A 15,672-nucleotide genomic window follows, 5' to 3' on the forward strand; every position below is an offset into this window, starting at 1 on the left:
TTCTCGAAATTTACGTGTATGGATGGATAACCTAATTTCCCATGTTAAAACTGGATCTGACCTTAACTCTTATGTTAAATCTCTACCTGTAGTGTTAAAAGCCGTCGCTTTCTTGGCTGATGCAGCAGTAGAAATTGTGCGCATTTCTGCACGTACTACTGCATTGGTCAATTCGGCCCGCAGAGCCCTTTGGCTCAAAACTTGGGATGGAGATTTAACCTCTAAAAATAGGCTGTGTGCAGTTCCTTTTGAGGGTAATCTCTTATTTGGTAAGGAATTAGACAATATACTCTCAAGGTCAGCAGAAAAGGGAAAACAATTCCCTATTAAACATAAAACCTTTCGTTCCACCAAGCCGAATTTATTCAAAAAACCGTCTCAGGAACGGTCCAAACAGCCTTCTCAACAAAGAAGGTGGTCTTCTCCGGCCGGTAGGGGCCGGGGGGGGGTTTTGCTCTCGCAAAACCGGGCGAGCCTAAGAATAAATGACAATCTGCCTGTGGGGGGGAGACTTCGTTATTTTTTGTCCCACTGGGGAAAAAATCAATCCGGATCCCTTTATTCTAAGAATCATAAGAGACGGGTATCGTCCACAATTTTCGGTTACCCCTCCCCCCAGAATCTTTGTGAACAAATTTCCAAAAGACCCAGGCAAAGCACAGGGTCTGCTGACGGAAATACAAAAATTAATTTCAAAGGATGTGATAGTACCAGTTCCGAAAACTCAGGAATTCAAGGGTTACTACTCCCATGTTTTTTTGGTGAACAAAACCAACGGGGAATTCAGGTTCATACTGAACCTGAAGTCATTAAACCCCTTTTTAGTTTACAAAAAGTTCAAAATGGAAAACATTTTTTCGGTCAGGGCAGCCCTACAGGGGCAGGAATTTTTTGCGTCAATAGATTTGCAGGACGCATATCTCCACGTTCCAATCGCCAAGTCTTATCAAAAATTTCTAAGGTTTGCGATTCGAATGAGGGATCGGACGTGTCACTACCAATTTCAGGCTCTTCCCTTCGGGATAGCGTCAGCTCCACGTATATTTACCAAAGTTCTGGCGGAGGTAATGAAAGTGATAAGAAATCAGGGAATAAATATTATTCCCTACTTGGACGACCTGCTCATTTTTGCCAAGACGGAACAGGACCTAAAGATACATACAAATTCAGTCATTCAGGTTCTGTCCCAGATGGGATGGATTATAAATTACCCCAAATCAAACCTAGTGCCTTCCCAGTCGATTGTATTTTTGGGGTACGCAATCAATTCTATAGACAAGAGAGTTTTTTTAACCACAGAGAAGGTGGAAAAACTACAAAATGGTGTCAGACAGCTGCTCTTACTCCAGGAAATTTCGATAAGAGAAGGAATGAGAGTGTTGGGTCTCATGACAGCCTCCATTCCTGCCGTAACTTGGGCACACTTTCACTCCCGAACTCTTCAAAATTGGGTGTTGGGAGTATGGGACAAGAATCAGGAGTCCTTGGACTCTCAGGTTTGCATACCAGCACAGGTGAAGAGAAGTGTTCACTGGTGGTTGCAATCAAACAACCTAACTCAGGGCAGAGTCTGGAGGCAGGAGTCCCCTATGAAAATATTCACGGATGCCAGCGCCTGGGGTTGGGGGGCCACGTCAATGGGTCAGCATTGCCAGGGGAGATGGTCCAAAACAGTAGCCAGAAGATCTTCCAACTTCAGGGAACTCGCAGCGGTGAAGGAATCACTAATGATGTTTCAGGACAGGATCCAGTTCAATCATGTCCTGGTCTTTTCAGACAACACTTCTACAGTAGCTTACCTCAACAAACAAGGAGGGACCAGGTCTCCGAGTCTGTCCCTCCTGGCGACGGAAATTTTTTTCTGGGCAGAGGCCAACCTTCGGTCGTTAGAGGCGATTCACGTAAAGGGGTCGCTCAATCTCGAGGCGGACTTTTTGAGCCGCCACGAGATCGATCATTCCGAATGGGAATTAAATCAGGAGGTCTTTCTGGAGATCACGGAACAACTGGGACTTCCAGAAATCGACCTCTTCGCATCTCCAGCGAATGCCAAGGTTCTTCGGTTTTATTCGCTTCACAGAAATCCGAGTTCTCTGGGGTTGGATGCTCTGTCAATCCCTTGGAGTTTCAAGCTGGGATACGCCTATCCACCTCTAAAATTGATTCCACATGTTCTAGACAAGATTCAAAGGGAAAAAGTAGAACTAATACTCATAGCTCCTATGTGGCCCAAGAGGAACTGGTTTTCCACTCTGCTAAGGTTGTCTGTCCGATCTCCTCTGAATCTTCCGATCAGGCCAGACCTTCTACGTCAGGGGCCGCTTTTCCACCCCAAGCCAGAGTTATTCTGTCTGGCAGCCTGGACCCTGAGAGGGTGATTTTGAGGAATAAGGGAGTCTCTGATAAAACTATTGACACTTTATTAAAGTGTAGAAAACCGGTCACTCAAAAAATTTATCGGAAAGTTTGGAGGACATACACGTCCTGGTGTACGACACATGATCGAGTTCAAAGTAACATTGGGGCTGTTCTTGACTTCTTGCAGGAAGGTCTAGAGATGAATCTAGCCTTAAGTACCTTGAAAGTCCAATGTTCAGCCTTGTCAATTTTGTTGGACAGACCATTAGCACAGGAAAAATTAGTTAAAGATTTTTTCCGGGCAGTTCAAAGATCCACTCCTATTAAACAGAAGGTTATTCCTCAATGGGATTTATCCCTAGTTCTAAACGCCCTAACCAGAGCGCCCTTTGAGCCTCTAGATGATATTGAGCTAAATTTTTTGACGCTGAAAGTAGCTTTTTTGGTCGCCATTACTTCGGCTAGAAGGTTGGGCGATCTTCAGGCCCTTTCGATTAAGGATCCTTTTTTGACTGTTTTTCCAGATAAAATTGTATTACGTCTAGATCCAAATTATTTGCCCAAGGTCTCCTCAGATTTCCACAGATCCCAGAATATAGTCCTTCCTTCGTTCTGTGATAATCCTTCTTGTACAAAAGAACAAGAATTCCATTGCTTAGACATCAGGAGGGCCCTTCTATCATATCTAGCCAGGACTAGAGAGTTTAGAAGATCATCACATTTATTTATATTATTTAAGGGGAAGAATAAAGGTCAGCAAGCTTCAAAACAAACTATTGCTAGGTGGTTTTGTGAGGCTATTTCTCTCGCTTATAAGACTTCAGACTCCACTCCACCATCCAACATAAAGGCACACTCCACCCGATCAATGTCTACGTCATGGGCAGAGAGAGCAGGCGCTACAGTCCAGCAGATATGTCAGGCGGCAACTTGGGCGAGTTCTTCCACTTTCATCAAACATTATAGAGTGGACGTTCTGTCTCAGCAGGATTTGTCGTTTGGCAGGAAAGTGCTTCAGGCTGTAGTCCCTCCCTAGGTGGGTATTTACTTTGGTATCCCTCCAGAGGGTGTACCAGCTGATGAATATGAGAAAGCACCAGTTAGGGCCCGTTCACACTGCACGCGTTTCCAGCCGCGTTTTGGAAACGCGTGCAGGTGGCCAAAACGCACGACATCAGACATTGCATAGAGTGCAATGTCTGATGTTCACACTGCATGCGTTCCGGACCTGTGCGGTCCGGGAACGCATGCTGCACGCAGATTTTGCAAAAACGCGTGGCTGTCCCATTCACTTTTCAGTGATGGGATCAGCCACACAACGCACACAAACGCGGATGGCCATGCGTTCGTACGCGTTGCGGTCCGCACGCGTTCCGCACGCATAGCCATCCGCATTTCTGATCTGAACGGGCCCTTAGTCTTACCGGTAACGGTGTTTCTGTTCAGCAGCTGGTACACCGTCTACTACCCAACCCTATTCTGTCGCATTTCCTTGTACCTATGTCTGTTTATTAGTGGGTCACTTGGAGGTGCGTCGCTACTCCCCTTTTTTCCTGGTGTTCGGGCTTTTTTACTTTATATACACTGGGGATTAGGGGAGGGTGGGAGCTTTTTATACTTTACTTCTGTGTTTCCCCAGGACTGGGCGGAGCCATTCCTCCAGAGGGTGTACCAGCTGCTGAACAGAAACACCGTTACCGGTAAGACTAACTGGTGCTTTTTCTAAGCGCTTTTGCAGAGCAATTGCGTTATTTCACTTCCTGACGTCAGGAAGTGAACTTTTTGATCCGGAAATTAATAAATACAATGTCTTTATTCTAAAAACATGAATGCAATAACTGCGCAAAGCGATTTTGTGAGCATTTTGCGTTTTTCCTATACCTTCCATTGAGGCAAAATCGCCTCAAAAATGGCCCATGCACCGCTTTTCTGAGCGGATCGGAAACAATCCGTTTAGATGTGAACTCTCTCATAGAGATTCATGGTGTAAGCGCTTTCAGGGTGATTTTGAAAAATCGCCAGCGCTTAAAAGAGAAAAACGCCTCTAGTGTGAATGAGCCCTCAGTGACTCAACTCCCAGGTGAGGACTTTCACACTCTGAGAGTCATTAAATCTTCTCATGTAGCTGTAATTACATTAACTGTGAACTGAGCCATAGGGGAAACATGGACATTACTTTGAAAATCAGTTGTCTCTCTATTATTATTAAGTATTTATATAGTGCCGTCATCCTCTGCAGCGCTCTACAGAGTATATTGTCTTGTCACTTAACTGTCCCTCAGAGGGGCTCACAATCTAATCTCTACCATACTCATATGTATGTATGGTGTAGTGTATGTATCATAATCTAGGGCTGAATGTGGGAGGAAACTGGAGTGCCCGGGGGAAACCTATGCAGACACAGGGAGAACATACAAACTCCTTCAAGTTGTTGACCTGGCTGGGATTTGAACCAGGGACCCAGTGCTGCAAGGCAAGAGCGCTAACCACTACGCTGCCATGGTGCCCAACTGTCTTTCAGTTATAACTGAGAGCAAGTGTAAAAGGACCCATAGTGTTACCAGCCTGTAATAAGCTGATAATGGTCACTGTACATTACTGTACACAGATTGGTCACAGTAGGGGTGAGTTACGTTGGAAAGTAATATCGGACATGACGGAAATTATCTATTGAACGCAGCCTATAATAAGGAGAGATATGGCTATACTACATATATATAGGAGTAAATACAGTATGTATGTACAGTGCTTCCCATAATTATTCATACCCCTGGCAAATTTTGCCATAAAGTTACTTTTAGTTAACCAGCAAATAATGTTTTGACGGGAAATGACATAGGTGTCTCCCAAAAGATAATGAGATGATGTACAAGAGGCATCATCGTGGGAAAAAAATTATCAGCTTTTATTTACATTTGAGCAAAAAGTGTCCAGTCCAAAATTATTCATACGCTCCTCAATAATCAATAGAAAAGCCTTTATTGGCTATTTCAGCAATCAAACACTTCCTATAATTGCAGACCAGCTTTTTGCATGTCTCCACAGATATTTTTGCCCATTCATCTTTAGTAATGAGCTCAAAATCTTTCAGGTTGGAGGGTCTTCTTGCCATCACCCTGATCTTTAGCTCCCTCCACCGATTCTCAATTGGATTCAAGTCAGGACTCTGTCTGGGCCACTACAAAACATTAATTTTGTTGTCTGCTAACCATTTCTTCACCACTTTTGCTGTGTGTTTTGGGTCATTGTCATGCTGAAATGTCCACTGATACCCAAGGCCAAGTTTCTCTGCAGACTGCCTGATGTCGTCGTTGAGAATCCTCAAGTATTGCTCTTTTTCATGGTGCCATTTACTAGGCCTGCATGATTTTAGGAAACAATTGAATTGCGTTTTTTTTTTCTGGCAAAAATTGCAATTTAGATTTTTTTGGTCCACGATTTTCTTCAAATCGAGCTTTAACATTAAATTCCCAATGTACACTAACATTTACAAACATGCATTTACAGAAAATGACATCATCCTACCAAATTGATAGTATGATGTCATTTTCTGTCATGTTTATAAATGTTTCTGCATTGTAAATTTATCAAAACAAATAGCAGCTATTAATAAATGCAAAGCTGAGTACCACAGCAGATCCTGGGCAGTGGCCACTTACAGGGCAGTGGTGGTGATCCAAGTTGTTTGCTCGACAGTACAGTGGAGAGATAACAGATCCTGGGCAGCGAGCATACAGTACACTGTGTGACCACAGGAGACAGGAGTGCCTGATGTGCAGATCCTTCTCCTCCACAAGCAATGTGCTGGCTGCATTACACTACTCACTACCGCTCTGACTCCTTCCGGCCGGAGGGAGGAAACTCGCCGTGCAGCCAACACAAATAATTCTATGCATGGAGCGCTTAAAATCGTACGTGTAAAAAGCCTGCATGCTTAAAATATTACGCATGAAAAAATGGCGACTTTGACGATTAGGAAATCATCTTGCCACAGATCACGATATTGATTTTAAAATTATATACAGTGGCTTGCAAAAGTATTCTGCCCCCTTAAAGTTTTCCACATTTTGTCACATTACTGCCACAAACATAAATCAATTTTATTGGAATTCCACGTGAAAGACCAATACAAATTGGTGTACACTTGAGAAGTGGAACAAAAATCATACATAATTCCAAACATTTTTTACAAATAAATAACTGCAAAGTGGGGTGTGTGTAATTATTCAGCCCCCTGAGTCAATACTTTGTAGAACCACCTTTTGCTGCAATTACAGCTGCCAGTCTTTTAGGGTATGTCTCTACCAGCTTTGCACATCTAGAGACTGAAATCCTTGCCCATTCTTCATTGCAAAACAGCTCCAGCTCAGTCAGATTAGACGGACAGAGTTTGTAAACAGCAGTTTTCAGATCTTGCCACAGATTCTCCATTGGATTTAGATCTGGACTTTGACTGGGCCATTCTAACACATAGCTATGTCTTGTTTTAAACCATTCCATTGTTGCCCTGGCTTTATGTTTAGTGTCGTTGTCCTGCTGGAAGGTGAACCTCTGCCCCAGTCTCAAGTCTGTTGCAGGCTCCAAGAGGTTTTCTTCCAAGATTGCCCTGTATTTGGCTCTATCCATTTTCCAATCAACTCTGACCTGCTTCCCTGTCCCTGCTGAAGAGATGCACCCCCTGAGCATGATGCTGCCACCACCATATTTGACAGTGGGGATGGTGTGTTCAGAGTGATGTGCAGTGTTAGTTTGCCGCCACACATAGCGTTTTGCATTTTGGCCAAAAAGTTCCATTTTGGTCTCATATGACCAGAGCACCTTCTTCCACATGTTTGCTGTGTCCCCCACATAGCTTGTGGCAAACTGCAAATGGGACTTCTTATGCTTTTCTGTTAACAATGACTTTCTTCTTGACACTCTTCCATAAATGCCAACTTTGCGCAGTGCACGACTAATAGTTGTCCTGTGGACAGATTCCCCCGCCTGAGCTGTAGATCTCTTCAGCTCATCCAGAGTAACCATGGGCCTTTTGACTGCATTTCTGATCAGCGCTCTCCTTGTTCGGCTGTGAGTTTAGGTGAACGGCCTAGTCTTAGTAGGTTTACAGTTGTGCCATACTCCTTCCATTTCTAAATGATCGCTTGAACAGTGCTCCGTGGGATATTCAAGGCTTTGGAAATCCTTTTTGTAGCCTAAGCCTGCTTTACATTTCTCAATAACTTTATCCCTGACCTATCTGGTGTGTTCTTTGGACTTCATGGTGTTGTTGCTCCCAATATTCGCTTAGACAACCTCTGAGGCCCTCACAGAGCAGCTGTATTTGTACTGACATTAGATTACACACAGGTGCACTCTATTTAGTCATTAGCACTCATCAGGCAATGTCTATGAGCAACTGACTGCACTCAGACCAAAGGGGGCTAAATAATTACGCACACCCCACTTTGCAGTTATTTATTTGTAAAAAAATGTTTGGAATCATGTATGATTTCCGTTCCACTTCTAACATGTACACCACTTTGTATTCGTCTTTCACATGGAATTCCAATAAAATTGATTCATGTTTGTAGCAGTAATATGACAAAAAGGTGGAAAACTTCAAAGGGGCCAAATACTTTTGCAAGCCACTGTATCAAGTAGCCCTACCGTTTACTGGGATTAGGTTAACTGGTCCATTGGCTGGATTGTCTGCCCTGAGACATTGCCACCAGCAGAGCCCAGATTCACCAGAATGACCTTGGTGGCGATCCTTGGATTCTTTATCACCTCTCTCACTGTCCTCCTGGCCAGCACAGGTGTCACTTTTGGCTTCCAACAACGTCCTCTGAGATTCTCCACAGTGCAGAACATCTTGTATTTTTAATAATACTTTGCACTGTAGCCACTGAAACTTGAAAACATTTAGAAATGGCCTTTTAGCCCTTTTCTGACTTGTGAGCAGCCACAATGCGCAGCCACAGGTCCTCACTAAGCTCCTTTGTCTTAGCCATGACTGTCCACAAACCAGTTTCAGAGAGCTACTGATTTTTATTTGTTGAGTTGATTAAAACAGCTGTTCCCAATTAATCACGGTAATTAGGATGCTTTAGAACAGCTTGGACTATTTGGAATGGTATAGAGCTTTACATTTTCCCACAAACTGTGACAGTTTGTGACGGGTATGAATAATTTTGGACTGGACACATTTTGCTTAAATGTAAATAAAAACTAAGAATTATTTTTTCCCACGATAATACCTCTTGTACATCGTCTTATTATCTTTTGGGAGACACCTATGTCATTTCTCGTCAAAAAAAATTACATGCTGGTTGAAAAAAAGTAACTTTAAGTCAAAATTTGCCAGGGGTATGAATAATCATGGGCAGCACTGTATTTAAATCGAGCATAATACATATTAGTGGTTTTGGCTCTCTATGACATAAATGGATATTTCCTCTACCCCGCAGCTCCTATAAATTAAGAGTTTGGTAACATCACACAGGGGCATTGCTCGGGTTTTGGAAGATCTGGGGCACCTCTGGGCACCAATGGAAAGATGTATATTCGACTTGAGCTGGGTGTGGCTACAACCGATTACAGGGAAGCTGAATGAGATAAATAACATAAAAGTATGTGATTTTAGGTTACATGCTGTAGGGACTGCATTGGGCAATGTTACAGATATTCATAAGGAAAAAGATATAGCCTCTTCAAAAAGCTGATATTGCAGTGAGGAGGTTATGTGTACTTCTAGCAGTTTGTTAGCCCTACAATCCTGATTGATATGCATGAGGCTTGTAGAGACCACCCCCTCTGCTGATATAGTAAGTCACTCAGCTGTATGGACCATCCTGATCAGCACAGGAGATTTAGGTGCAGCTGGTGCTACCATAGGATGTAATTATTACCAAGCTCAAATTACTATTAAAACAATGTAATTCGGCCGTCAGCAATAGCAGTAAGCCGAATTACATCATTCCCCCACTCTCCACGGCAACCTGGAGGGGAAATAGTAATTAACACCGCCGGGAGTTGTGCAGGAGCAGGGTGAGCTATATATCGGATATATCGGCTTTACCCTGCGCTCAAATCCCCAGGTGGCTATTTCATAGGTATGCATCCTGATTACATTTGCTCAGGCTGTGTATATAAGCAATGCTGCTAGTCAGTTCACAGCTGACGTCAGCTCGTGTTTAAAGGATGTCAGTTTCAGGGTAAAGCCATGGCTGGATTTACCATAAGGCACTGTAGGCGCATGCCTACAGGAAGCCTGCAGATGGAAGGGGTGACTCACTCCCCTCCCCTAGTGCCTCCCTCCTTCCCTGTGCAGAGTCCTGAGAGGTTACTCGCTATAGCTCTCGGCATTCCATTGTGGGGAGGGTACATCTGGCTTCCTAATGCTAAGAGACGCTTGTAGCTACCTATGATGGGCAAGGGAAGTAAGGGAGAAGTGACAGCTGGGCTCAGGTTTCTAGGTTCATAGAGGAAGAAGTGGGGGTTTGTAGGTACATGGAGGAGGAAGTCTGGGGTGTCAGGACATCTGTGCCTTCAGGCTCCTCTGATGTAAATCCGGGCCTGGGTAAAGCAATGGAATCCAATTTACCAGAATTCACCAGCAATTCTCCACAATATGACATCACAACAAGGTCATTTCCACTCAGCCCTCTCCTATCATGTTACCACCCCCTCCCTTTAGATTGTAAGCCTTGCTGGGCCCTCCCTCCTTGTGTATCTGTGCACTCTGCTCACAGAGTAACGTGAACCTGAATTACTGAGACTATTACTCCAGTGTATGATATGGAATTGTGTACCTACCTTATTGCTTATTGTCTGTTGACTGTCACTCCCATTATCAATGTCTGTAACCTTATTTATTGTACAGTGCTGCATAATATGTTGGCGCCATATAAATCTAGTTAATAATAATAGGAAGAAGGGTGGTGGTTAAGACCACTCTCTGCCATCCCAGTACCATAATACCACCGGTGCAGAGCTATAGGTGTTGCAGCTACCTAATGAGTTGTCCTTTTTTGCTTCTCTATTTCCCCTCAGACTTAACTAGCTGTGACTGTGGCAACTCAGATGGGGGTGGCCACAGTTCTTTGGCACTCTTCGGGCAGAAAATGCCACAACCTTTTTCCTGGGGAGGTAGGCGGAGCTTCAGACGTGTAATGGTTTATGGGCAAGTTAGTGAGTTATTAACCCTAGCACCTGCATATTCCTGCATCACTAAATCTGAGGTTTACATTGCAGTTTTAACTCTACAAGATTTGTACTCTAACATTTATGGTGAACATTTGAGTTTTAAACTGGTGCGTAACAATAACCCCTGCTTGGGAGGGGCCCGGGAGCTGGGGGTGGAGCTTAAGATATGTAGCAATAACCCCAGTGGGGGAGTGGCCTGGGAGCTGGGGGGTGGAGCTTCAGATGCGTAACAATAACCCCAGCATGGTAGTGGCTCGGGAACGGTACCCTGATCCTGTGCATAATGCAGAGCTGCAGTGGAGCAGTATACATTACCTACTTCTGTCGACAATAAAGTTTCCTTCACTTCCTCTTCAGTGTGCAACAGGAGCGCAGCCAGCCAGTTGCCAAGCAACATGTGACTGAACCTGCATGGTGATTGGCTGGCTGCACGGCACTTGCAAACTGAAGAGGAAATGAAAAGGGGTCTGTTTAGCTCTGCTGCTGCTATACATGATGTCCCCCCCTTGATCCCAAGCCCAGCACACAAACCACCCCCATTATGTAGGTTGGGAGAAGGGGGGCTGGCCCAGTGTAGTTACACCCCTGGTGTTTAGTTAAAATAAGGCAACAGGAAGAGTGTTTAGGTGTTTAACCTGAAGGGAAAACAGTGATGAATTTGGGTAGTTATTTAAGTAGATGGAAGTATCTGGATCCCCTAGATGCTTCCCTTGTCTCCCTTCACCTCTCTGCCTTGCCATTCCAGCGCTGCCCCCCCTCCCCCGCAAAGCAGACTGACAAGCTGGGTGCATGGCTGCACTGTGTAGCCTCAGACTGCTAATGCCTGCACGGTAGCACAGAGCCAAACAGGCTCAGCTTTTTCAGCCTCCTTATGCATCTTGCTTAAGGTGTCCTTTAAGGGTTAAGAGAAAAATGAAGGAGAGGAAGACAAGTGGCAGGGAGAGCAGACCTCAGGTCACGTCTGGCCAGAGAGATATCTCTGCAGATCAGAGGCTCCCTTCCCTTCATTACTGTGTGCAACATCCATTTACACGAGCAGCGCCCCCTAGCAGTCAGGATGTCCCACACTCTCCACAGCAAGTTCCAACGTAACTTACCTGTCTCACACTGACTGCCTGGCAAAGTGAGTAATGTCCTAATTACTGCCTGATTCTCTCTCCTCACTAGTCAGACAGGCAGCCTCCTAATGTCAACCGGGTGAGCTAAAGATTCTAATGGCGGGAAGAGAGGGAGAGGATCGGGGTGCTCCAGCACTTGGTCACGGCCCGAACCAAATGGTGCCACTGACTTCACAATGTATTTATTGGCACAATTTGTGATAAGAGAGAGAAAGTTACATTTACAAGGGACATATGAGTGACACGAATTCACAATGGTGATAAGAATGTGTAAGGCCGCGGTCACAGTGGGACGTTGTATTGCGTTCCCTATATAACAGGAAGACAATGCAATGGAACAAAAAAGTCGTACTGCACATAACGGAGGTGCTATGTCACATACAGTGAAATATACAGTCTATGAAAGTATGCTTCACTGTATCTGTTAAAGGATATCCGAAGTGACGTGTGACATGATGAGGTAGACATGGGTATGTACAGTGCCAAGCACACTAATAACTATGCTGTGTTTCTTTTTATCTTTATCTGCTTGAAAGAGTTAAATATCAGGTATGTAAGTGGCTGACTCAGTCCTGACTCAGACAGGAAATGACTAAACTATAATGACACTTCAATGAATGTGTCATTGAGCAAAAACAATAAAACAGTTAAAACTTAAAAAGTAGATTTAAACATAAAATAAAACTGTGGAATATCTTAAGTCATTTTTAGGAGAAGGAAGAGATATACAATAATTTATTTCATAATTTATTTTCGCTTCGGATGTCTTTTAAGACACCCGTTTAGCAGTAATGTACTGCATGCAGTGCATTACCATAGCGCAGCTGGTTATACCACAATGCTACCGCCGCACTGTAAATGTGGGTTAGGTGGTGCCTTGCAGTGCAGTAAGCCGCATGTCAAAGTGGCCGTTACACCCCTGCGCACCACTGTGGGCGTGGCCTGAATGAATCCACATTGCTCTACAAACATAGCACAGATTTCTTGCTATATGTACATATAGGCCTGTCACAAGTATAAAACTTTAAGTCCATTTTTTTTTTTACCGCAAAATTACCACCAGCGGTAATTTCTGCATTTTTTCTGCATTCACAAAACAATTTCCGCGTGTTTTCCGCATACGAGTAGATGGCGGTAAAAAAAATGTGGAAACCGTTGTCAAAGATGCGGGAAAAAAATAGTCAAAATAAATGTTTTAAAGTCCAGCAAACACAGCGCTAAAGGCTCTAGACTCCATTTACTTTATTGGGAAGCAGAAAATGATCACCAGGCACTTGCAGGTGATAAAAAAATCAGTAGCTAAGGTATAAATAATGTGCCCCTTTTTTATGTGAATTTAGTTTTTCGTATTTAAAAATTTTAACATTTTTGCATTATTTTTGCACTTTTCTGCATGTGTAAATATCATGCGGAAAACTTTGTGAATGTCAACATGGTCTTATGCAAATTGTATGTTTCTTATCAGATGCAGCTGCTGCATTTGCTCCATCTCCAATCTGCATAAACTTTGCATCAACTTGGAATTATCAGCATCCCATTGACTATCCCTAATGATAATTATTCCTCCCCTCAGAATTCTCTAACAGGAAGTGATGATGTTTCTCTATTTGCAGGACGGAGTCCCGGCATCAGGAACCTCTCAGAGACTCGACTCTCTGTATCCACAGACTGTACAATGGATGATGATGTCATTAGACAAGAGGGTCCTCCAAATATTCCCCCAGTCTCCCCTCACCTGTCTAATCCTGGAGTGTCTCATACCCAGCAGAGCTCTCCCCCTGCTGGAGGGTCTTATTCCTGTTCCACCTGTGGGAAATGTTTTATTCAGAAGTCACATCTGGTCAGTCATGAGAGATCTCACATGTGTAAGAAGCCCTATTCATGTGCTGAGTGTGGGAAATGTTTTGGAGCTAAAGTAAACCTTGTCAGACATGAGAGATCTCACAATGGTGAGAAGCCCTTTTCATGTGATAAGTGTGAGAAATGTTTTAGGCAAAAATCACAACTTATTTCACATGAAAGATCTCACACTGGTGAGAAACCGTATTCATGTGCTGAGTGTGGGAAATGTTTTAGGCAAAAATCACAACTTGTCTCACATGAAAGATCTCACACTGGTGAGAAACCGTATTCATGTGCTGAGTGTGGGAAATGTTTTGGAGATAAAAGAAACCTTGTCAAACATAAGAAAACTCACACTGGTGAGAAGCCATATTCATGTGCTGAATGTGGGAAATGTTTTGTGCAGAAATCAGATCTGCTGAAACATGAGAGAACTCACACTGGTGAGAAGCCATATTCATGTGCTGAGTGTGGGAAATGTTTTGGAGCTAAAGTAAACCTTGTCAGGCATTTGAGATCTCACAATGGTGAGAAGCCTTTTTCATGTGCTGAGTGTGGGAAATGTTTTAGGAATAAAGCACACCTTGTCTTACATGAGAGAACTCACACTGGTGAGAAGCCATATTCATGTGCTGAGTGTGGGAAATGTTTTAGGCAAACATCACAACTTGTCAAACATGAGAGAACTCACACTGGTGAGAAACCATATTCATGTGCTGAGTGTGGGAACTGGTTTACAGCTAAAGGAAGCCTTGTCTTACATGAGAGAACTCACACTGGGGAGAAACCATATTCATGTGCTAATTGTGGGAAATATTTTAGGAATAAAGCACACCTTGTCAGACATGAGAGAACTCACACTGGTGAGAAACCGTTTTCATGTGCTGAGTGTGGGAAATGTTTTGGGCAAAAATTACACCTTGTCAGACATGAGAGAACTCACACTGGCGAGAAGCCATATTCATATTCATGTTCTGAGTGTGGGAAATATTTTAGGAATAAAGCACACCTTGTCAGACATGAGAGAACTCACACTGGTGAGAAACCGTATTCATGTGCTGAGTGTGGAAAATGTTTTGGGCATAAATCACTCCTTGTCTCACATGAGAGAACGCACACTGGTGAGAAACCGTATTCATGTGCTGAGTGTGGAAAATGTTTTGGGCATAAATCACTCCTTGTCTCACATGAGAGAACGCACACTGGTGAGAAACCGTATTCATGTGCTGAGTGTGGGAAATGTTTTGGGCATAAATCACACCTTATCTCACATGAGAGAACTCACACTGGTGAGAAACCGTATTCATGCACTGAGTGTGGGAAATGTTTTGTACAGAAATCAGATCTGCTGAAACATGAGAGAACTCACACTGGTGAGAAGCCATATTCATGTGCTGGGTGTGGGAAATGTTTTGGGCGTAAATCACTCCTTGTCTCACATGAGAGAACTCACACTGGTGAGAAGCCATATTCATGTGCTGAGTGTGGGAAATGTTTTGGGCATAAATCACTCCTTGTCTCACATGAGAGAACGCACACCGGTGAGAAACCGTATTCATGTGCTGAGTGTGGGAAATGTTTTGGGCATAAATCACTCCTTGTCTCACATCAGAGAACTCACACTGGTGAGAAACCGTATTCATGTGCTGAGTGTGGGAAATGTTTTGGGCATAAATCACACCTTATCTCACATGAGAGAACTCACACTGGTGAGAAACCGTATTCATGCACTGAGTGTGGGAAATGTTTTGTACAGAAATCAGATCTGCTCAAACATGAGAGAACTCACACTGGTGAGAAGCCATATTCATGTGCTGAGTGTGGGAAATGTTTTGCACAGAAATCAGCTCTTACCATACATGAGAGAGCTCACACTGGTGAGAAGTAAGGATCAGTGAAACAGCTTTTCCCAGAACGTCCTTGGGACAGCACCCCTCCTCTGAGACTTGTCTCCCTCCCACTTCTGGACAGGAAGCTATTAATAAAATAAATTTGCATAATGGACAGCAGACATAAATACAAGCCACTCACAGATGTTCTCCAGTTGTTTTTCCTGTCCCGGACGGAAGCGGTGTGGAGGTCTCTATGCTCCCATGTCAGGTGCAGCGGTGGAGCAGGCAAATCGGGCTGAGCAGGGGACTCAGTGTGCCGCGCGTCCAGCGTATGGGAG

General features: G+C 43.8%; 1 protein-coding gene across 1 annotated transcript in view; it reads left to right on the top strand.

Annotated features, from left to right (window-relative positions):
- LOC137535078 (zinc finger protein 585A-like) overlaps positions 1-15,465 on the top strand; it is a 32,703-nt gene extending 17,238 nt beyond the window's left edge. The window contains exon 10 of the mRNA XM_068256863.1: positions 13,274-15,465. Coding sequence (XP_068112964.1) covers positions 13,274-15,390 — 2,117 coding nt within the window. The 3' untranslated portion in view covers positions 15,391-15,465. The remainder of the gene's footprint in view (positions 1-13,273) is intronic.
- Positions 15,466-15,672: the final 207 nt, after the last annotated feature.

This window comes from Hyperolius riggenbachi, chromosome 10 (genome assembly GCF_040937935.1).
Source record: "Hyperolius riggenbachi isolate aHypRig1 chromosome 10, aHypRig1.pri, whole genome shotgun sequence".
In the NCBI taxonomy this organism is placed as follows: domain Eukaryota; kingdom Metazoa; phylum Chordata; class Amphibia; order Anura; family Hyperoliidae; genus Hyperolius; species Hyperolius riggenbachi.